This window comes from Octopus sinensis, unplaced genomic scaffold (genome assembly GCF_006345805.1).
Source record: "Octopus sinensis unplaced genomic scaffold, ASM634580v1 Contig02042, whole genome shotgun sequence".
NCBI classification, from domain to species: Eukaryota; Metazoa; Mollusca; class Cephalopoda; order Octopoda; family Octopodidae; genus Octopus; species Octopus sinensis.
In genome coordinates, this window is record NW_021825323.1 from 668,579 (window position 1) to 692,220 (window position 23,642).

At 34.0% G+C, this 23,642-nt stretch overlaps 2 protein-coding genes, 2 long non-coding RNA genes and 1 pseudogene across 4 annotated transcripts; 3 read left to right on the forward strand and 2 right to left on the reverse strand.

Moving 5' to 3' along the window:
- Positions 1–3,724: 3,724 nt before the first annotated feature.
- LOC115227201 lies at positions 3,725–4,023 on the forward strand. Its single transcript, XR_003883079.1, has 2 exons — positions 3,725–3,875; positions 3,906–4,023. It is a non-coding gene; the product is annotated as an uncharacterized LOC115227201 (long non-coding RNA).
- Positions 4,024–5,742: 1,719 nt separating this feature from the next.
- Positions 5,743–7,633, forward strand: LOC115227170. Its single transcript, XM_029798083.2, has 5 exons — positions 5,743–5,880; positions 5,963–6,066; positions 6,521–6,659; positions 6,690–7,340; positions 7,472–7,633. The coding sequence occupies exons 1-5, from the start codon at positions 5,743–5,745 to the stop codon at positions 7,631–7,633; spliced, it is 1,194 nt and encodes a 397-aa protein (XP_029653943.2).
- Positions 7,634–7,839: 206 nt separating this feature from the next.
- Positions 7,840–8,927, forward strand: LOC118760931 (spectrin beta chain-like). The gene is made up of 5 exons (XM_036498553.1): positions 7,840–7,892; positions 7,923–8,035; positions 8,067–8,249; positions 8,280–8,589; positions 8,620–8,927. The coding sequence occupies exons 2-5, from the start codon at positions 7,943–7,945 to the stop codon at positions 8,925–8,927; spliced, it is 894 nt and encodes a 297-aa protein (XP_036354446.1). The 5' UTR covers positions 7,840–7,892; positions 7,923–7,942.
- A 6,219-nt stretch (positions 8,928–15,146) lies between these two features.
- On the reverse strand, positions 15,147–19,848 carry LOC115227171 (annotated as a pseudogene).
- On the reverse strand, positions 16,086–17,341 carry LOC115227208. The gene is made up of 3 exons (XR_003883084.2): positions 17,078–17,341; positions 16,910–17,047; positions 16,086–16,354 (listed from the first exon to the last, which is right to left on the reverse strand). It is a non-coding gene; the product is annotated as an uncharacterized LOC115227208 (long non-coding RNA).
- Positions 19,849–23,642: the final 3,794 nt, after the last annotated feature.

The following is a 23,642-nucleotide window of genomic DNA, read 5'->3' on the forward strand; positions in this document are numbered from 1 at the left end:
TGGAGTACTTGAGATTATGTAATAACTTACGAGAAAAATTGCGTAAAATAGGATCCAACTTTGCAAGGACTATTAATATGAGGATATGGGGGTACTTGAGATTATTTAATAAATTGCGTAATAAATTACGTAATATATTATGCAATTTTGGAAAGTCCGTAGATATAAGGATACGGGGTACTTGAGATTATGTAATAAATTGAGTAATAAATTACGTGATATATTATGCAAATTTGAATGGTCCGTAGATGTGAGGATATTGGGGTACTTGAGATTATGTAATAAATTGGGTAATAAATTGCGTAATATATTATGTAATATATTACCTAATTTTGGAAATTGCGTAGATGTGAGTATTTGGAGTACTTGAGATTATGTAATAACTTACGAGAAAAATTGCGTAAAATAGGATCCAATTTTGCAAGGTCTATTAATATGAGGATATGGGGGTACTTGAGATTATTTAATAAATTGCGTAATAAATTACGTAATATATTATGCAATTTTGGAAAGTCCGTAGATATAAGGATACGGGGTACTTGAGATTATGTAATAAATTGAGTAATAAATTACGTGATATATTATGCAAATTTGAATGGTCCGTAGATGTGAGGATATTGGGGTACTTGAGATTATGTAATAAATTGGGTAATAAATTGCGTAATATATTATGTAATATATTACCTAATTTTGGAAATTGCGTAGATGTGAGTATTTGGAGTACTTGAGATTATGTAATAACTTACGAGAAAAATTGCGTAAAATAGGATCCAATTTTGCAAGGTCTATTAATATGAGGATATGGGGGTACTTGAGATTATTTAATAAATTGCGTAATAAATTACGTAATATATTATGCAATTTTGGAAAGTCCGTAGATATAAGGATACGGGGTACTTAAGATTATGTAATAAATTGAGTAATAAATTACGTGATATATTATGCAATTTTGAATGGTCCGTAGATGTGAGGATATTAGGGTACTTGAGATTATGTAATAAATTGGGTAATAAATTGTGTAATATATTATGTAATATATTACCTAATTTTGGAAATTGCGTAGATGTGAGTATTTGGAGTACTTGAGATTATGTAATAACTTACGAGAAAAATTGCGTAAAATAGGATCCAATTTTGCAAGGTCTATTAATATGAGGATATGGGGGTACTTGAGATTATTTAATAAATTGCGTAATAAATTACGTAATATATTATGCAATTTTGGAAATTGCGTAGATGTGATTATTTGGAGTACTTGAGATTATGTAATAAATTGCGTAATATATTATGTAATATATTACCTAATTTTGGAAATTCCGTTGATGTGAGTATTTTGAGTACTTGAGATTATGTAATAACTTACGACAAAAATTGCGTAAAATAGGATGCAATTTTGCAAGGTCTATAGATATGAGGATATGGGGGTACTTGAGATTATGTATGTAATAAATTGCGTAATAAATTACGTAATATATTATGCAATTTTGGAAGGTCCGTAGATAAAAGGATACGGGGTACTTGAGATTATGTAATAAATTGAGTAATAAATTACGTGATATATTATGCAAATTTGAATGGTCCGTAGATGTGAGGATATTGGGGTACTTGAGATTATGTAATAAATTGGGTAATAAATTGCGTAATATATTATGTAATATATTACCTAATTTTGGAAATTGCGTAGATATGAGTATTTGGAGTACTTGAGATTATGTAATAACTAGGGCAACCAAAAAATTGCACTTTTTAATAAAAAAAATTGCAAAAATGAATTTTAAAAATTGTAAAAAATTGCAAAAATAATTTTTTTTAATTGTAAACATTACATTATGCAAAAAATTAACGAAATTATTTATTGTAATAGGAAATCAAATATTCCTGAACATTTTCAGGTTTAAAGTTCCTCTCTTTACTAAGAATTTTCGTCAAAAGAGATATTGCCCTTTCGATAGATGCTGAACTTGCGCTACATTTTCTGAGATGTGAATAAACTTCTGGCGATAGATTCTTATTGAGAATTCAAGAATACTTAGTATTCCTGATTTCTCAAGCTTTTTTGATATATAGGATTTTATGTCGCATGGATCTGATGTAAAGTCTAGGGTGTTTAGATCACCATAAGCTGTTGCAATGGAGTAATCAAGCAATTCAGTATTTGAAATCATTTCAATTAATCCCAAATAATTTGAACTGATTTGGGTTAAGCTTGGAAACAACGTAGGATTATTCACTGATTTTTTGCCTAAAATAATAAAAACTAAAACATTTTGTATTAAAACTCCATCTCCTTCAAATTCAGATACGATTTTAATAATTTCTGGAAGATTCTGGGAGTAATATTTTGCTGCTTTTAGCCAGCTTCCCCATCTTGTAACCACAACTTCGGGTGGATTTCCGATTCGTGAAAACATCTCCAAACGTCTCTTGTTTTTGACTGTGGCAGCCTTTATAGACGAAATCAATTCATCAACATCTGCGAAGTATGCCTTAATCTTTAGAGCACAGTTGTGCAATAAATGTGACACGCAAGTCACGTGGAAAAGATTTTGGTATATCAATTTCATTGATGCCCCAGCTAAAATTAAATTTATTTATATATACCACTGGTCATATATCTCGCCCCATCTGTAACGAATAATATAAAATTTTCACGTTCAATAGAAAATTTCTTTATTACTTTGTCCACCTCAACACAAATTGTTGAAGTAGTAGGCGGATAATATAGATTGGTACACGATACTAAATGAAGATTTTTTGGAGTGGAGATTTTCCCAATCAAAGTAATTAAAAAACGAGTTCCATTGATTTGGGCTTCATCACAAACAAAAAAAACACATTCCCCACTATTGAATAACTTAAAAAAAACAACAGTAAATGAGTCTGAATGGTATTAATTTTATATTTTGATATTTCTTTAACATTTAACCTGCAAGATGATTCAGATGGCAAAGGATATGTTTCCTGCTCAAAAAGCCGTATGAGTTTATAATCTTTTACTTATAATTATATTATTTTTTAATAAAAATTTTTTTTTTAATTTAAAAAAATTGCAAAAAATTGTAAAATGACTACAAAAAATTGCAAATTGCAATTTAATCGAATAAAAATATAATTAAAATTAATGTCTATTCATTACTTTATTATTTAATCGAATTTTAATTAAATTATTTTAATTGCAAAAAATTGCAATTGTTTCCCTAGTCATTATATTTCCAGTTTTTATTAGGATAAAATTCCACGAGCTTTTCAAACTTCTTTAGGATAGGAGGCATTCTTTTTAAATTAACTCAGGCACAAATATGAGAAAAGATCTCATTTATTATTATTATTATTTAAGCCAAACAAAATCACCGTCTTAACCATTAACTAACACGTTCAGGTGATTCCGACACTTCTCAACAGTCGAGCCATCATTTCACGATGTTCAGACCGTGACCCCACACACTTTCTGTATGTACGAAAACTATGAATAAACTATTAACTATGAATTGAAGAAAACATCCATTAGCAGACTATGACTAAGATGTTAAGACCGTCATTTTTTACAAATCTCTAAAATTTATATCAAAATTAATTAATTCTAATTTAAATTTAATTTTATTCAAAAGGATACTATTAATAGGGCAATCCATGTGGTTGTTTCTTCTCATCCAATTTTTATTGATCTCAACGAGGTCTTTAACCGTATTTTTCATTGAAATAAGTTTAAAGAATAAAGATAAAAATTACAAAAAACTACTATCCTCTATCGACGAAAAAGGAATCATAAGTTTATCAGACGAACACTATCAACTAATAAACACACAAGATAAAAACTATTCTATACTAATATTATTTACTTCAACACATCCAGACCATCAATGTACTTATTGCAAGTATTTAAAGCACAAAGTACATATATTTAGGTCAGCTGTCGGCGAATTACAGGTCGCATTAGAGTCATTTCGAAAAGAAAACGTATTTTTCAATGAAACATTTTTTGCCAAGGCCGATTTTGTAAAAGCTCGTCAATTTTTTGTTTGGGTTAATTATTTAATGAACATAATGTTTTAGAAAAACATTCAGAGTATTCCTCAGTATATATTTATATTTAGTTCCAACTCGGAGAAAACATTCAGGTTTTATAAACTTTCTAACTTTAAGGAATTTCAAAGCTCACGAAATTGGTCGATTTATTGCGTTGCAAACTGGCAATAAAGTTTAACTAAAATAAACTATTTTCCAGTTTAAGCTCCACAGGCCACCAAAATATGAAATTATTGTATTTTTGTTTGTTGCGAGCGTGTTTTTTATGGCTGTCCTTTATCTCCAGGAAGGACTTTTCGAGCGGCTAAGAAGTAAAAAACTTTGGCAGATTTTTTTGACAGTAAAACTGTTTTTTCAGTTTCAGTTGTTAATTCCTTTTTTGACATCTGGTTTTTTGGCTGTTTTTATCCGCGGAGCTCCTCTGCTTGCTGCGTATCAAGATGGAACTCCTGTACAGTCTTGAATCATATTTTCTAGATGTTTGTATATCCGAATGGAGATTTCCAATTGGGATTCGAAGCTGTTCTTATATTTGCGATTTGTTTGATTTAGAAATTATTTTTTTAGATATTCTTTCTTCTTTATCCTTGGCTCTTGTAGTTTATCCGGAAAGTTTTCCCATGTTTAAGGGGACGAAAGGTATTTGGTGGTTTGATTTGGTTTATAGCAATCATTTTTGGAATTACTTTCTTTTCATTGATATTTTCTTTGTTACTTCAGGTTGTCAGGGCAAAAATGTCATACTACCCTTTCAAGTTTGATTCTTGAATGCATTTTTAGATTTCTTCTCTGAAAAAATACTAAAAAATATGATTTGGGGATATTTTTTTGGTTTATTAATTAATCTTGATGTTTTTTTATATTTTATCCTCCCTGTATTTAGCTTGTATATCATCAATGCCAGCAGTCTTTCTCTTCACTTGCCTCTGGCACAGCGCGCAGAAACCCCTACTAGCAAGTACTAAAAGATCCCTACAAGAAAATCTAAATACAACCAAAGCCTGATTGGTTTTCGTCTGTTGCAATCATTCGTTTCAATGTTAAAATTTACATAGTTTAAAACTTAAAAATTTGAAACGTTTTTTAGACTTGGTAGAATGAATCTTTTGTAAGGTTAAAATGTTTTTATGGTATTCATATGATTTGGAGTTTCACTACCTCAAAAAATTGAAAAATATTAATTGAATAAGATGTGAAAATTATATTAAAATAAATAATATTATCTGGTTAACTTTAACTGAACAAATTTAATCAATTTTATCGATCATAGTTTGCGAAAGTATGCGGTCTAGTGGTGAATATTCTGAAATTCCACAAAATGCTCAAGAAGTCAAGCAACGCAGAAATCAAGTAATCGAACAACATGCGGAATTGTCAAAACAAGTCAAAGATCGCGAATATGATTTGGAAATGTCTCGCAAATTTCATTCTTTCCAGCGAGATCTTGTCTCCTCTAACGAATGGATGACCAACCTTCTGTCTGAAATTCAAGCAATGGATATATCCCCTGAAGATATAAATGTTTATTCCTTTCCAATTTCTTATTATTATGTACGTAGAATAACTACAAGTTCATTTCAAAAATGAATCCGATATTGCAAGATTACACGTCCACTGTAGACCAAATGAACGGCAACTCACAGTCTATAATAGAGTCAGGTCACATTTCTTCCGCAGATATTATTGTATTATTTTACAGTCAGTTTTTAGGATTCTATGGAAAATCACGAAAAACGGTGGCTTCAGTTAAATCAGGAATTTTTGGAGGCGGAAAGAAAAGTTCAAAGTTGCCAAAAATTTGTTGATTTAAACGTCGAATATGATAATATGATGCTCTGGATTGACTCCAAAGTTGTATTTTAATCATTAGTCAATTATTATGTTTTTTAAAAATATTTTTCAATTAAAAATAATTTTACCATTTGTATTTGTTTAGATTACTGCTCTGGTCAATATACAAGAACTCAACACCTCTGAAAACGCTGCTTACCTCATTTCCGAAATGGAGAGTTTGTACAAGGTCGGTATTTATTATATCGGGTTAATTATGATTAATTTAAAAAATATGATAATATATGATAGCTATTGATCCTATCGACGTTTTATTTTGAATAGTTAATCAAGTTATCTCAATTAAAAATCAATTTCATGAGATAAAAAATACTATTTAAAGGAAACGATTTAGTTAAGAATTTATTTTTTGTTCGTGTATTATTTGTAATTTAGCGAAATCATTATGTTTTAGGAGTTGGAATTAAATGAAGATAGAGTCCCCGGTTTGTTGGAAGTGTTGGATACTTACAAAAATGAAGCATATGGAAAATCTGTCGAGAAGAGACGCGACGTGAGACATTTATGGGTTTGATATTTTAAGGATCTGCTAAATCAATGGGGATATCTCAACGATTTATTCAACAATGTGAACATCCGAGTTAACGAAATGTCTATAATTCTGGACATTTTTAAGTTTTTGACCTTACAAATTAATTCTCAGGCAAATAGAGAACTGTAATTCCTCAGTTCAGAAAATTGGACGTTTTCTCGAACAAGACCATGATTTTTCTTCTGATTTGACCAATCTTAAGACTAAAGGAAATGAGATCAATGACGAACTTGAACAGCTCCAATCTCAGGTTATTAATTTGGCACTTGAAAATATTTAGATCGAAGATGTGAGTAAATTTGTGGAAAAAGTTGCTGATAATTCCTCCCCTGAAGAAAAATCCAAATTAGCTGAGTCGATAGAAGCACTGGAATCTGAAATGTCTAGATTGGGATTATTAAATCTAACTTTTGTTGAGAATTTAAAGGCTTCTCTGGAAAAGTATGAAATCATTAAGAAATCGGAGTCAAAATATTCGTGGATCGAAGAAATGCGTGTTTTGTTAGCAAAGTTAAAAGAAGATCGAGATTTGTCGAATATAACCGAGGTTGAGATCGTGCTTGAGGCTGCACACACTTATTTGACTGAAATTGAAGGTGAAAGCGAGTTAGTCGAATCCTTGGTATTTGCAATCGACAATTTAAAAACCAAATTTGATAACATAACTTCCGCTGAACAGCTTCAAACTGATTATAATTCTCTACTTTCTGAATGCCAGGATTTTTGCCAATTTTTAAATTCTCGTTTGGATACGTTAAACTATAAAAATAAACTTTCTGTGATCAATTCATGGATTTCTCGGAGACGTGGAAATTTCCGTTCATTTACTACTGGAGAAGCGATATGTTGTAATACTGACAATTGTCGAGCACAGTTGAAACAGCTAGAAGGTCTTGAGAAAACGATAAATGAAAAATCTGATCAAATTCAGGTTACTTTTTGTTTTTTTAGCCTTTTAGGAATGTATTTTGTTTGGACAAAAAATGATTGATTCTGATCATTCTGAGGCAATGGAGATCCAGGAATCGAATTTGGATGTAAAAATCTCATTTTTATGTTTAGCTGCTGAAGAATTATGACGAACTCAAAGCCGAAATTGAAACCCTTATTCAAACCTCGAGGAAACAGGCCGAATCGCTCAACTTTGAGTTCGAACTTGCCGATTTTCGGGCATGGCTGGAAGAAAAACAAATTTTATTAAACGATGAATTTGTTTTGGTATGATTTTAATATATGGATGGTTAAAGACGTCTGAAAATTTATCACTCTTCACCTCCCGCCATGAAAGACTGGTCGAAGAGTTTGAAGGGAGACTTGTTTTCCTTGACAAGTTGGAGAGCATGTCAAAGGAATATTTGGAATTGAATAATGCAGCAGACTATGAATCAATTAGGTTGTGATTGCAGACTCATCATTAATAGAAACGACATCAGCGATATTTTTGATCTCAGCAGTTCACTAAACAACATAATTAATAATCGATGTATGTCTGTCTGAGTTTTTATTTTGCTAGCCCAATTATTGGATCAGGCCATGTTAGAATATAATTTCAATGTGGATGTTGAAGCTGTGGCCAATTGGTTGACTAGTTTAGAAAAAATGTTATCTGCTGCTAATGAAATTGAGGTTTTTTAAGTTTTTGTTCATTTCTTATCAGAATGTCGAAGATTTGATGGTAGAGATTGGCCGAAATGAGTATATCAGCACTGAACTCAGTGACATGGAAAGCATTATGGTCGATTTAGAAAACAGGGTCAATGAACTAACATATAATCACCTTAATGGTGAAGCTATTAAATCTAAATATTCATCTTTGACTGACCGAAATGTGCTGCTTGCGGTATCTACATGAACTATGTCAACGTTATAGACTGCCCTGGCTCGAAATAAAAATGAGACAGATTCTGCTTCGAGGGGGATCGTTATGAAGTTACGCTATGATGATATTCTTGAGTGGATGAATAACTTCAAGGCACGTTTGAATGATCCCTATTATGGTTGCTTGATTTTAATGATTTTAGGTTCGACATTGGCAGAAATTATCAGGCTCATTAAAGAAAACGAGAAGGTTGATGATACTTTGAATACATATCGAAACCTTTCCCAGCAACTTTTGAAAGATGTGGAAGCAGAATCTTCTTTGTACGTTAAAAGAACAAATCTATACGAGAGAGTAATGGGTTGATATTCTTACTACATACAAGTAATAGAATTGGGAGATAGTTGGGAAGAATTATTGAATATTTATAATGTGCGTAGACAACATTTGGAGCAAGCGCATGATGTCTATGATTATTACTACGAAGTAAGGGAGGCGATGAACTGGCTTGAAGAAGTAGAAATGTGTTACACCACATCTTATCTCAATGACGAAGATGTCCATTTATTGCACATTGACCGTGTTAAACAGCTTATGGATCAAGTTGTTAGTTTTGGAACACGAATTGATGAATTGTCAGATAAAGCTCAGCAATTTAATGTCATAGGAAACAATTTTATTTCTAGATTCAAGAGTTGAGAATATCCAAATCTGTAGAAAAAAGGTATATTTCCGACGATTTTTCACCATTCGCCCCCAACCAATTGCAGGTCCAACGTGGAGACTTTGTGACTGTGTTAAGTCAAGAAAATCCAGTTTTTGTCACTTGCATTACATTAGAAATGGACCAAAGTCGAGCTTCCTTCTGATTCGGGACCCAAAACTGGCTTCATTCCAAGCTCGTTACTCATGATTGCTGGAGAGGATGCAACAGAAGAACCTGCTATTCTTTCTGTACCCCAATTACAATTTTCCTTAGAGGATAGGTGTTGATTACGTGATATTTATTAAATAGATATGCCCAGGTTATGGAAAATTGCAGAATCGCTATCGACCGGTTGGATAAAATTACTGTGTCTTATGATTTAAAACGTCGAGCCATGCAAATAATGTCTCAGATTAACCAAGATGTAGAAGATGTTTATTATATTTTAGATGGATGGTACATACAAGGAAAGTTATATAGATGAAAATCCAGAGCAAATGAAAAAAAGATTTGATCGCACACAAAATGTTAGGGAAAATCTTAAACAGAACAAAGAACAAATCAACCAGTTAAATCAAGAGCTAAATTCAATTTCCGAGTTGATTGACTGCCCTTTGACGATTGAGTTACAATCTGCCTTGGGGCAATTACATTCGAGATGTGATGATGCTGACAGAGAAGCAGCAGAGATTACAAACACATTGTCTAATGACCTGGAGATTAAAACGTGACTCTTTAATGATATTTTTAAGATATTTCCACGATGTCGATTCTGTGAGTTTGTGGTTAAATGAGAACAAGTCTTCGGTTGAGAATGATGATATGGGAATTGACCTTTCTTCCAGTATACAGCTTCGAAATGATCACATGGCACTCCATCGTGCTTTCGTAGTTTTGAATGAACAAGTATTTTATTTGATTGAAATATTTTAGATGGTCGCATTAGAAAATAAGTCAATTGAGTTGATTGAAAAATATCCTGGTGATGCCAGTGGTATTCAGGAGACACAGGATGCATTCACTGACGAGTGGAATGACTTTGTTACAAAGGTTATAAGCATCTTTTAAGCTAATTCTCAGATCGAAAAGAGAGAACGAGATTTGCAAGATTCTGTTTCTTGGTTTAGATTCATGGATTTGAATCAGTTACCTACTTGTTTTAATTTTTAAGGACTTTGCAGACGTGGCTGGACACTACTTCTTCTGAACTATGTTTGAACAATGTGATTCCATCATTTCAAGAATTGAGTGAAGCCGTGCTCAATCATAAAGTATATTCATTTTTATTTATCTTAGAAATTGAGGGTTGAAATTGATTCATATGGACATTTAATGGATATGTTTGAGACACAAGCTGACGAACTAATGGCAAACTTGCCAGAAAAGTCTGAACAAGTCAGAAACAAACTTGCCATGTTTTGTAACTCTCGGAACGAACTCGAGCAGCTGTGGGATAACCGTAATGATATGTTGTCACAAGTCAACGAGTATAAAATTCTTTCTGACGACTTTGATGATGTTCGCTCCTATAAGTTTTAATTATTTAGTTTGAACGATTTTTAACTAAAAAAACTGCCGAACTTGAGGATCCTCGCTACGTTGAGTTCTTAAAGTCTACCGAACCTGGGTCCGATTCAATACTAGATTTTCAACAGTTCTGGGTTTTTGTTAGACTAATAATTCTTTAGAGAAATAGACTTGGTGAACTTTCAACTCTTTCAAATGACATGATTTTTAACGCTCATTATGCCTCTAACCAGATTCAGCAGAGAAAAGAATATTTAGATAAAAAGTAAACATATTTATCTAACGAAAGATGGGATGAAGTTTGTGATTTGATGAACAGTGCAGTAAAAGACGTTAAAGTCGATAACCTTACGTTCGATTCTTTTGTTTCGCGTTTGAACGATATCGAGAGATGGGCAGACTCGAAAATTGTAGCTTTATCACGGCCTATCCCGACGGATTTTATACAAATAAATGTTTATATTTGTCAAAATTAAATTTAGAATAAACTCGATTTCATCCGGGATGCGGAAAGCGATTTAAATGATGATATTTTCGGTATCAGTTCTTTGAGAGATACAGCTAATTGTTAGTTTTGTTTTTATTTAGTTGCGTAGACTTGATTGAGGCTGGTTTGTGTGAGATAAGTGAGGATGCATTGGACAAGAAGTTGAACGAAATAAATTCGTTGGTTCAGCAGCTTAGAGACGAGTTGGATCAATACCGAGAGAAAGCCGAGAATGCTCAGCTCAATTTGATGTACACGTCAGAAATTAAAGTTCTCGAATCGATGCTTACTGGAGTATTTATATAATAATTAATTGTCAGTATCAGGGAACGTTGAGTTTCCAGCCTCAAGTCGCAGATCAGTTTCTTATTGAGAATTATTTGGACAAAGTAGGAAGTATTGAGACTTCTCTCGAATCATATGCTGCTGTTTATATAGATAATAAGTTTTGTAGCCTTTAATAATAAAATTAAACGAAAATATTGACGATAAAGCCGTAAAAATGGAAACAGATCTTCATAGCATAGTTGATCCAATTAATCAACAATATGAAAGGTTTTTTTTACCTTTTGACGATGTTTTAGTATTAAAAATCAATGTCAGTGTGAGAAAGAAGAAAAGCGTTTGTTGTTAGATTGCATTTCCCTCCGTCGCCAAGTCGATAATGCATTGGCATTTGTTCGGTAAGCGTTTAAATCGTTGATTTCCAGAGAAACTGGACGATATGTTTCTACATTGGGGACTGGTAGCGATGTACCGACAACTCGACGACTCGTTTCATCGATTTCAAGAATCCGAGATCAGACTAATAAATATGATGAGAATTTTGAAGTCTTTTTATTCACGATTTATTTTAGGAAATATCTAATCGAGGAATCAAGCTTTTTGAACGCTCACGATATTTGTTGATTGAAGAACATGAAGGCGCTCTTATTTCGAATTGTGTCGTTAATTTACAAAAAGCCATTGATGATTATATTTCCGAAAGTGAACTTCTCAGATCTTCTATCGTTGTTGCCGAATCCAAGCTTAACGATGATCTCGTTTTTTACCAATTTATGTTTGACATGAACGATAATTCTGCATGGATATGTAAAAAACTGACTTTGGTAAATGAAGGAGGATATGGCAATAGTTTAAATTCAGTGAAAGTTTAAATCGGACTGCTTATTATTTTCAGGCAACAATTGCTTCTGTGGTTAAGTTTCAAGACGAGGTGAAAGCACGTGGTGAGGTCATGGAGGAATTGTATCAACATGGAAGTGATTTGACTATGGTTTGTCTACATTCATATACATTTAAAGGATTCGGCCAGAAATGAGGAAGTAGAAAGGAAAATATTGCAACTGCGAGGGGAATTTGAAGAGCTTGGATTGCGATTGGGAGAATATTCGGAAAGTTTGGAAAAATGCAAAAATCACTATCAATTTAAGTGGGAATGTGAAAAAGTCGAAAATTGGATTGGTTTGGCTATCATCCTTATTTAGATTCCAATTACAAGTATTTGTGTGACGAAGCTCAAGTTCTTGAAAAGAGCTCCGTTTGGAAAACTTTTTCTAATAAACAAGTTTATAACATTTCGCAGTTAAAAATAATAGGATCGATTTGATAAAAAATTGGAGGAATTTGGCAATGATCGGTTACAAAGTATAAAACAGAATAAAGCGGAACTTGAGTCGGAGTTGGCTCCTGATTTATTGGAGTTTTATTCGAAAATAATGGACAAGTTTATTATTTAGTGTGCAAAATTTAGATGGAACTTTCTTTTGAGAACATGCGAATCTTATCGTCTCAAAATAAATGAAAAAATGAAAGATACTCAGGATATTGATGATCTGTTATTCGTGTATTCGAAAAACGCGATTGCTTTCAACACTTGGTGTCAAAACAGTCTCGAAGATTTGTCTGAAGCTGTGAATAGTGCTTCATTGGAAGAAGCTGAAGTTAATAATTTTATTTAAAGTTAATAGCACTTGAAACTTGCACATGAATCATTCCTTGAAACATGCGAACGTAAAGAAAACGATTATGCATGTTTGGTTGATAATTTCGACCACATTGTCCGATTGTCTGGAGATTTAACTATTTATAACACGATTCCTATCGAAAGGATTACAGAAGTGTGGAATTTGGTGATGGCAGAGTCACAAGTAGTTCTTTGTTAGTATTTTCTAGCGTAAAACTATGGGAATTGAATCCGAATATCAAAGTCAGGTTCGGAACGACGGTATTTTGAAGAAATTTGCCACTCTTGCCGATGAGTTCCATCGGTGGATGATCTATGTGAGGTTGTTTAGTGCTTTCATTGCCACAGAACTGAGTTGCTGTGTTCTTCCGATACCTTGGAGGCCCAGCTTAGACAGTCGGAGGTATTTTCTTTTACATAGATTCTAATTTATAGAGTTGGGCTGCCGATATCCGCAATAAAAAAAAGTTGCTTCAAGAAATTGAGAAATATGCTGAAATATTAGAAGGATCGTTAAGCTTCGATAATAAGTACGGTTAAAGTAATATTTGTTTAGATATACGACACACACTGCAGTATCTTTGTCGCAGAGATATGACCAATTGGCTTCCTTTACAACTCGAGTCCAGTTCAGTCTCAAAGAACAAATTCAGGCGAGGAACTATTCGGGAGTGTCTGAGAAGACTATGAAGGAGTTTAATTTAATGTTCCTGTAATTATTGTTTTTATATTTTATTTAGACATTATGATACTGGTAGGACTGGAAAGCTTAGTATTGAGGACTTTTTTTCATGCCTTCGTGCTCTTGGTGTCTCATTACCCGACGATTCAAAGTTTTATTTGCCTGTTTATAAGGAAATACTTGATCAAGTAAATCCCAGAAGGTTGTTTGACTTGTTATTGATGTGTAGGAAGGATTATGTGAGTATGCAGGAATTTATGACGTACATGATTGGAAGAGAAACGGTAGTTATCCAGTCAGCTAAAGATGTTGATGAAGCATTTCGATTTATTGCCACTGATAGAAGAGAATTTGTGACTAGAGATGAACTTTCTACAGTTTTTTGTTATTGTATTAAAATTTAGTTTCTTTCTCCCGAGCTTGTCGATTATTGTGTAAATAATATGGAGGAATATCGCGATGAAACAGGCGAGGTAGTTGAGAACTCATATGACTATGGACAATTTACTGCACGCATGTTTGTTAGTTAGATTATTAATTTAATTAATTTACTTTCTTCTTCTAATTGGTTTGTTTTTATTAGCTTTTATTATATTGATTTTGTTATTTTTGAATTTGAATTAAAATCTCAACAAACTGATTTTTTGTATCCTTTAAATTTTCTATAATTATGAATATATTTTTACAAACGTTCTTTAAAGATTTAGACCGCTCGACGATTATAACTTGTAAAATGTTTGTAGAAATGGGACCACTTTAACACTTTTTATTGACCAAAGGACCAGGGTAAGCCAGTTAATTATAATCCCCCGTGATCCCCCGATTCAAGCGAGGGAGATCCTACTGAAAGGTTCAATCCTGCCCACAATGATCGGACTGAGACGACGATGTCCCAGGGCCAGAGATCTAGAAGTTTTTTTTCGGTAGGCATTAAGTGCCTCCTGAGCGTTTCCATATCCGATTGGAAGTTCCAACTGACATGGTGGACCCCATAACGCCACGCTAAGACCGGAAGGAAGGTAAGAGATCCCCATTTTTTCAACCACAAATCGACATATATGAGTGGGTCAAGGAAAGTCAAAGATTTTGGTCATTTCCCTGCTCAGTGAGGCTAACGTTAACTAACTATAATTCAAACTATGGATATTGTGAATTTTGTTGGATTTAATTCAAGAAGAATTAGTGTGTTTGAAAAAGATGACTACAGTATTCTTGATATATTTTTTGTGGATTGACTGTAAAAAAACAATATCTAATTTTAATTCGTTATTAATAAAAAAGAATTTCCACAAAATTAGACTTGAGTCTGTAAAGTTTATAAAAAATGCAAAAGTTGTTCTTCAATATGACCATTCAAATTACTTAAGTTGAGCCATATGGCGATTCCATTAGCGATTCTATTAATCAAATTTCTTCAAAAATTTCTGTTCTAAACCAGCGCTACAATCTTCAAAAAATGATAGAGTTCCTCGTCATCTCATATGAATAATTAATGAATAAATTATTAACTCCAAAAAAAGATTTTCAAAATAAGTAATGTATTAGTTGAGAACGAATTAAGTTAATTAGGAAGAATCTGGTGAAACCTCGATTTCAATCAATAAATCGTCTGGCGCCACTTTAGATCCAACATCAACAAGAATTTGTTTAACAATTCCTGAACAGGTAGAATCTATGGATATTTCCATTTTCATTGCGCTCAATATAACAAGAACGTCATTTGGTTTGACTATGTCACCAACTTTGACCTTCAGTGATATTATCTCAGCCGGAATTGGCGCACCGACATGTCCTTTATTGGTCTTCAAAGCTTTAACTATTCTCTGTTTATCGGCCGATTCCTTTTGATTTTCTGCAACTAACAACGAACGTGTTTCTCCATTAACTTCAAACACAACCTCCCTATTTCCACCTCCTCTTTCTATTATTCCAACATATTTAAAATAAACTGTCTTTCCAGGTTCTAACTCAACCTATTAATTACTCATTCTAATTATGTCAAATACCTCAAACTCACGTCCCAGCTTGGGGCCTGCAAAAAATACATCAGTTGGTAACTTAGTGACAGGACCATATGTTTGTATGAACTTCCTGAAATCTTCGAAGACTTTAGGATATAAGGCATAGCTAAGAACGTCGTCTATAGAAGCTGCATAGCTAAACTCTTCGCTAAGTTTTTTCTGGATTTTTCCAAAATCAAGAGGTTCCATATCTGCACGTTCTCCGGAAACAAATTCTCTCCCTTTAAGAATCTAAAAAATAATAAAAGACCACATGACTTTAGTTCTGAGTGGTTCAGGGAAGCCATAATAAGGAACACCAATCATCCCTTTAAAGAAATCAACAACCGACTGAGGTAATGAAAGAGTTTCAACTCGCTCCTCGAGATCTTGGGCAGAAAGTTTATTTTGAACCATAAACTGTGCTAGATCACCAACAACTTTAGAAGAGGGAGTAACCTGATGTAAGATAATTGATATAATACCTTTACAATGTCACCTAAAAGTAAATTAGCCTCACGATATGCTTGCTTTATGGCCTCAAACTGTGATCCCATTCCTAGAGAATGAGCCTGGAACTGGAGATTTGTGTATTGACCACCAAAAAAATCATTAATTTTATAAACCAGGAATTTCGTTGAGATAGACGTCAGCATTTCCACTCTTCATCGTGACTGAAGACTCAAAGGGGCCATAGAGCTGCCGAGCTTGCTCCCAATAGGCAGAATATGTAGAAATATCTTGTGAATTCATTCCAACTACAGTCTAGCCTCTTTTTGGGCAACTAGTGCCCCAAAAACAGGGGTTTCCCAGATAGAGGGGTTTCAATATTAACGAAAAAAACTAACGTTTTGTTAATTTAAAACCAAAAGATGTTTATCTTATTTCATTAACAATTTTAGTCTTTACTGTCGGGTAATGATCCGTTATTTTCGTCCGAATTGGTAATTTTGATAATCGATCCATTGTCAAATAATCGATCCAAAAAGACCTTGTCGGGAATGAATGTTTATCACTATTATCGGGTCTCTGAAGCCCTGAACCTTCACATCCATCAAATTAATCATCAAAACAACAGAGAACACGTTATTATTAGTTATTATAAATAAATGCAAAAATTATAACTAAAAAATACTATAATATTAAATGCCCCATAACGGGGTTTATCTATAAAGAATAAACAGAAAAAACTCCAATAGAAATTCAAATTGCCCCAAAACCCGAGGGTTAAATCCGAGGTGCCCCACGTCCGGGGTCGCCCCAATAAGGGGTTGCACTGTATTATCAAAATAAACCGCAAAGACACGACAAACCACATTTTCTAGGAGTATCTTTGAGTACAGCCACAAATGCTCCCATGCTGGGTTGAGATGTGATTCCGCTAACAGCATCCACAGCCACGTCAATAATATCAGCTCCTGCTGTAGCAACCTGAAGCATTGAGGCAATTCCTATATTTTAAATTTCTGTTGAAATATTACCAGTTCCAGCGGTATCATGTGTGTGGATATGTAAAGGAATGTGAGGATATCTTTGTTTGATAGCATCTACTAAAATTGTCCCAGATTTAGGTTTCAACAATCCGGCCATGTCCTTAAATTAATCCATCATAGCTACTTTGATGGCTAAAATGTGGCATCCAGTCTCCACTATTTTGTCTGCCATTTCCAAATAATAGTCAAGATTGTATTTATCACTTGTTGTACTTGCAACATCTCCTGTATAACAGATGGCAGCTTCCACAATCCCGCCTTTGAATAAAAAATGATTTATAACCGGCGTTTCCTACAGCCTCGATCCCAACTCTGAGATTTGGAAGGTAATTTTGGCAATCAAATATTCTAAAAATGTCAATTCCATTTAGTTTAGAAATTTCACAAAACCTAAACAGGATTTTTGTGAATCAAAACTTTTTAATAACATTATCTGGATATGCGGTATAGCCAACTGCATTAGTTCCCCTGAAAAGCATTTGAAAAGGAATGTTAGGAATGCGAGCCCTAAGCTCTCTAAGACGCTCCCATGGACATTCGTTAAGAAATCGCATAGAAACATCGAAAGTGGCGCCTAATAATTTTTTGAAATTTTTTTGACCTCCCCACATCTCCAACGATAATAATCCGTTAAGATTACGAGCAACAAAGTCAGATATTGCCAACATGTCATATGTTCGGACTCGTGTAGCCAACAGTGACTGATGAGCGTCACGGAAGGTCGTATCAGTCAATAGAACTCCTAAAATAGTCTTTACAAATACAAGATTGCCTTTGTGCTCAACAACTGCCTTTGCAAAGGCCTCAGGGCCCTTATTTAAAAAAATTGATCTCCATCCTTCCTTGGATAAATCATCTATCATATTCGAATCGAAAATTTTAATACCAGAAGTTTTTGAGACCAATGGAAGGTCGGGGACTAATCTGGCTGGAGGAAGTTGAGTCCCCCAGGATATAAATGGCCCGTTTACGACTATGTGACTCAAATATTTAAGCAAAGATTGAATTCTGTCCCGACCAAAAGAAACTTTCATCAATTCTGGTGAATTGTCGATAAATTTAGTGTCATATTCCCCAGAAATAAAGGCTTTATTTTGCATTACGTTTAGCAAATATGGAATATTAGTCTAATACAATACTGAATTGATAAATACATACTTTGACCCCACGAACTCGTGTTTCTCGCAAAGCACGAGTCATTTTTTTGCAAGCATTCTCGAAATTGTTGGAATTGACAATGACTTTTGTCAAAAGTGAATCGTAGTAGGGAAGAATAGATGAATTTGTATGGGGAGGGGAACTATCAATTCTAACCCCCTTTCCAAGTCCGGCTCTGTAGACCTATTAATTATTATTAATATATCTGAAACATCAAGTCTCCCAAAATCGGGAGCAAAGTCATTCGAAGGATCTTCTGTTGTAATTCTGCATTGAATTGAGACTCCTCTTTTATTGATTGAGTCCTGGTCTCTAATTCCCAAGGATTCAAGGGAATGTCCCTCAGCAACTCTTATTTGCATTTCAACAAGATCCAATCTAATAATACAAACAATGATTTGAAGTAACCCAGTAATTTCTTCACTTATAGTATGTTCTACTTGAAGACGCGAATTGACTTCAATGAAGTAATGTCTGTTTTCTGCGTCAACCAAAAATTCAACTGTTCCCGCGTTGTTATAGTTTACATATTGTGCCAGCTTTACTGCATCGTTTAAAAGATTTTGGCGCACGTCCGAATTTAGGAAAGGTGCGGGAGCAATCTCTATCAGTTTTTGGTGTCTACGCTGTATTGAGCAATCTCGTTCGTAAAAATGGCGAATATTTCCATATAAATCGCCTAATTGTTTAACCAACGACTATAAACCCATAATTTGCACTTCGATATGTTTAGCATTATCTATATATCGTTCAATAAACAGTTCTCCGTTCCCGAAAGCTGCCAGAGCTTCTGAATGGGCTCTTTCGAAAGCCTCTGATACTTGCTAGAATATTTCAGAGTACACTCACATTAAGGGAATTAATCTTACGCATTCCGCGACCACCTCCTCCGTACGCTGCTTTAAATATGCAAGGAAGGCCATATTTCGTTATGAAGTCAACTGCCTCGGCAGCATTTCTGATTGGCTGTTCTGAACCAGGAATGAGATTAATTCCTAAAAATATTCGTTTTAATTAACCAGATGAGATGGCTGCTTTTCGTGCAGTGACCTTATTTCCCATTAAAGCGACAGTTTCAGGTCTGGGGCCGACATAAAGTATTCCTGCATTGGCACAAGCAGTAGCAAAATCTGGCTGTTCTGACAAGAAGCCATATCCTGGATGAATTGCATCTACACCTGTCGACTTTTAAAGTAACAATATTTTTATAAACTTTTGCAATGTTGATGATGTCAGGAATGGACATATAGGCTTGAACCGCTCCCAATCCTCTACCAACCAAATACGATTCGTCCGACTTGGTACGAAATGACTGTCCGCTGTCTTGTTCTGAGTAAATACCGACAGTACGAATATCCAATTCAGTGCAAGTTCGAAATATTCGGAGTGCAATTTCCCCTTTTTAACTGTTAAAAAGGTTGTATAAACCTCGGTTAGCAACAAGCAGTTTTTTAATGGGCGTGATGGTCAGATTTGTTGATAATGGGCGTATAGAAATGTTTAGCAAATTGAGATGGGTGTGATGAAAATGACATAGTCTTAGCATTTTATCTAAATAAATGAACATTTTTTTATTTATACGAAAATTCCAAAAATATTCGTAAAAGTACTAATCAAAGCCAAGGAAAATTTTAAATAAATATACAAATTATATTTATAATTTAATAATAAAAATTAAAATTTTGTAATTTAATAAATGTATTAATCTAAAAAATCTTTTTCGGAGTCAAAAAACCATTTAAACATCGAATGAGTTTACAGAAAAGCAATCAAATAATTACATCACATGATCAATCTACCAATTCATAAATTTGTATTCTGCCTTTCGTTGTTTTGGATAGATGAGCCTGAATCAGAATGACTAAGTCTATTCATAATTAGTTTCCCATGACGTACAGCGTTGAAAGCCCTGTTAAAAGCAATTTCAATTATAGTTGGAAATTTGCTGAACAGCACAATTTTATATGTGACACCAAAATAATAATTAGTGATTTTTCAGTCCAAAAACCGCTTTGACTCTGACTCAGACTAGTTACAATCTTTTGAATCTGATTAAGCGCAATTAAAATCAGAACCCCCTGTGTGGTGTTCGATAAAATAAAAAGGAGATGCTTTGCATCCGCTGGATCATTATGCAATCATTGTAAGAAAAGCAAGAAAACTGTTGACCACTTGGCTACTCAGTGTGGTAAAATGCTCAACAGTGATTATCTCCGGAGACACAATGATGTTGTGAAGTGTATTCACCTTAACTCAGGGGTGTCAAACATGCGGCCGCGGGGCCGCATGTGGCCCTCGAAAGACATAGGTGCGGCCCTCAGCGTACTTTGCCAAACATAAGTGCGGTCTGATTTAATGGCTATACAATGCAAAAAATTATTTGTTATTTTTTTACATTTAATTAAAATTTTTAATTGTATTTTTAAATCGTGTTTGTTAATGTCACGTGCTTCTTCTGGAATAAAAAAGAAACGCTCCTTGAAAGATGAACGGAGAGTGTTTCAAGATAAATGGGAACTTCTCTTTTTTTGCACAATGGTTGATGGAAAAATACATTGTTTGATATGCAACAAGTTTATCGCTATACCGAAAGAATACAACCTAAAGAGGCATTATCAATCTAATCATCTATTATACAATTATTTCGAAGGTATTAAGTTGCTTATTAACTAAGAAGGTCCAATGCGTGTTTCAAAGCTAAATGAATTGCGAAAAAAATTATCTGCGTTACAAACTCATTTCACAAAAAATCATAATCGAAGTACTGCATTAGTCACTGCAAGCTATGAAATCAGCAGAATGCTTGCAGTAAATGGAAAATCATATTGTGATGGTGATTTGCTGAACACATTAATGAAATGGCATTGAATTTGAAACACCAATTAAAGTCTGATTTGTTAAAATTCGAATATTTTTCAATTGCAATCGATGAAACAGTCGACGTCGTTGGAATTGCACAATTAGCAATCTTTTTTAGAGCGTGTGATTCAGATTTTAATATTTATGAAGAATTTCTCGAACTGGTACCAATGCACGATACTACTACAAGTAAAGATATCTTTATAAAACTACTACAAATTTTCTTTGAATATGGGTTTGATTTGAAGAAGCTTGTATGTTTATGCACTGATGGTGCTCCGAATATGGTTGGACGACATGCTGGCGTTGCCGCTAAATTGCGAGCTGAAATAGAAAAGGTAAATCCCGGGTCATCATTTGCTCATTTTCATTATATTATTCATCAGCAATATTTGTGCTCAAAGATATTAAAAATGGAAAATACCATTAGTTTGGTCACGAAAACAGTAAACTATATCAGAGGTCATCCCCTCAACCACCGGCAGTTTAGTAAACTGCTGACAGATATTAATAATCAGTTCAGCGACATTCCTTTTTATACTCCAGTCCGCTGGTTATCACTTCACAAAGTTGTTAAAAGATTTTATTTGTTGAGATCGGAAATAATTTTATTTATGGAGATGAAAGGGCAAAACACAGACGAAATGAAAAGTCAATCTTGGATCAAAGATTTGGCATTTGCAGTGGATATTACCACACATATGAACGACCTTAATTTAGAATTGCAAGGCAAAGACAAGCTCATAACTCAGTTGTCAGATCATATCAAGTGTTTTATTTCGAAAATAAAATTATGGAAGTTTCAGCTATTAAATGAAGATTTATCTCATTTTCCTACGTGCAAAGAGCTCAGGAGTACTGTTGATGCACATAATGTAATGAATTTTTCTCAGTATGAAAGACAACTAGAATCGCTGTTAAAGGAATTTCAAGAAATATTTAATGATTTTGGTCTTTTGAACAACAATTTTCATTATTCGCATCACCATTCTTTTTTAATGTTTCCAATGCAGATGACCAAAATTAAAGGGCGATAATTGAATAATTTAGCTTCTCTTATTTTGGTTATTCATCATAATAAATATCAGAATTAATTTTCCATTAATGAGAAGTTATTATAAATGCGGCCCTCGAAGCGAAATTGTTACAAAATGCGGCCCTCAAAGCGAAATGAGTTTGACACCCCTGCCTTAACTTGTGCCGGATGTATGGACTTAAAAAAGCAAGACGATTGAAGGAACATTCTGTTCAGTTAACACTGTCGACGGGAAAAGTTGAAATCAGGTTTGATACAACAATCCTCACCGAAACAAAAGTAGAATACAACAAGCCAGATATCTTTGTCCACAACAAAGTCAGAAACGAAATAAATCTAATTGAAGTGGGTATTACTTCACAGGATAGTCTCAAGCAAGTGGAAGTTGAAAAGTGTCACAAGTATGATCTACTGGCCACTGAGCTCTCGCTTCTGTATAGCTGTCAAGTAAAAATAATTCCTGTGGTTATGACATGGGATGGAGTTGTCTCGAAATGCTTCAAAAATTATATGAAGAAACTATCTATTGAAGCAGGAACGAGGACATACATTCAATCCGTTGTACTGAAAAAAACGCTCGAGAGTATGATGATCAAACACAAGCACGGAATGAAGGTATTCGGTGAAAAATACGCTTCTGCTTCCAACCGGTATGTGGAGATGGCATGCAAAGATGAAGACGACCCAATGTATGCTAAAGAAGATGCAATGGTTGAATCAGATGTGGTAGTGGGGAGTAAGAGGCAGCTAGAAGTAGACTCTTCTTCCAAGAGAAGGAGAGTGGATATCAGCGAGCTGGAGTGAGATCTGCTTAGTTTCTGATTAACTATTAATTTATTATTGGTTTAAAAACGTTATTTGAAATTCGTGAAAACAATTAATAGAAAAATATCCTCAACATTTATCCCCCAAAAATAAACTCAACTGAAAAAAATCTCAGTCTGTGTGGACACTCTATGCCCGTCCAACATTTCCAGGAGCGCAGTGGACACACTGTATGCCGCAGAAAAAACGATGAGGGCAAAGGAAAGAAAATACGAAGCGCTGCGAGACCGATTCGATTTCTATCTGATTGTGGTCGAGACAACTGGAAGAATAAGTGGGAAATCTCTTCGCTTCCTAAAGAAACTTCGACGCTTAGCCACATTAAAAAGGCACGACACACGTGAGACTCGGTGGCTTCTTCAGTTGATCTCTGTTGCTATCGTGAGAGGCAACACAAAGTCGATAATGTCGGCGGGGTCCACTTCAGATGGATGGCTTTGTTAAAATTATTCCTATTGTTTTAAAATTGTAAGTTCTACAAGTAATATATGGATTTTTTGTTGATGTAACTACAGTGGGGCAAAAAAGTCATGGCACCTTTGCAAATTTTGACTAAATTTAACAATTCTTTGCAAAAAAATTATTAAATACATTACTTTAAAAAATAAATTAGTAATATAGAACTTTTTAGATAAATTATTAAAAAAACTATCTTAAAGGGAATTATTAATAGTG

Bases quoted from the DNA above. Each gene is read 5' to 3' on its own strand.
- LOC118760931 (XM_036498553.1), top strand. From the start codon at position 7,943: ATGTTAGAATATAATTTCAATGTGGATGTTGAAGCTGTGGCCAATTGG. The intron at 8,250-8,279 runs GTATCTACATGA...TCAACGTTATAG, and splicing joins ACCGAAATGTGCTGCTTGCG to ACTGCCCTGGCTCGAAATAA. The intron at 8,590-8,619 runs GTTGATATTCTT...TACAAGTAATAG, and splicing joins TCTATACGAGAGAGTAATGG to AATTGGGAGATAGTTGGGAA.
- LOC115227170 (XM_029798083.2), top strand. From the start codon at position 5,743: ATGGAAAATCACGAAAAACGGTGGCTTCAGTTAAATCAGGAATTTTTG. The intron at 6,067-6,520 runs GTTAATTATGAT...ATTAATTCTCAG, and splicing joins GTCGGTATTTATTATATCGG to GCAAATAGAGAACTGTAATT. The intron at 6,660-6,689 runs GTTATTAATTTG...GAAAATATTTAG, and splicing joins TTGAACAGCTCCAATCTCAG to ATCGAAGATGTGAGTAAATT.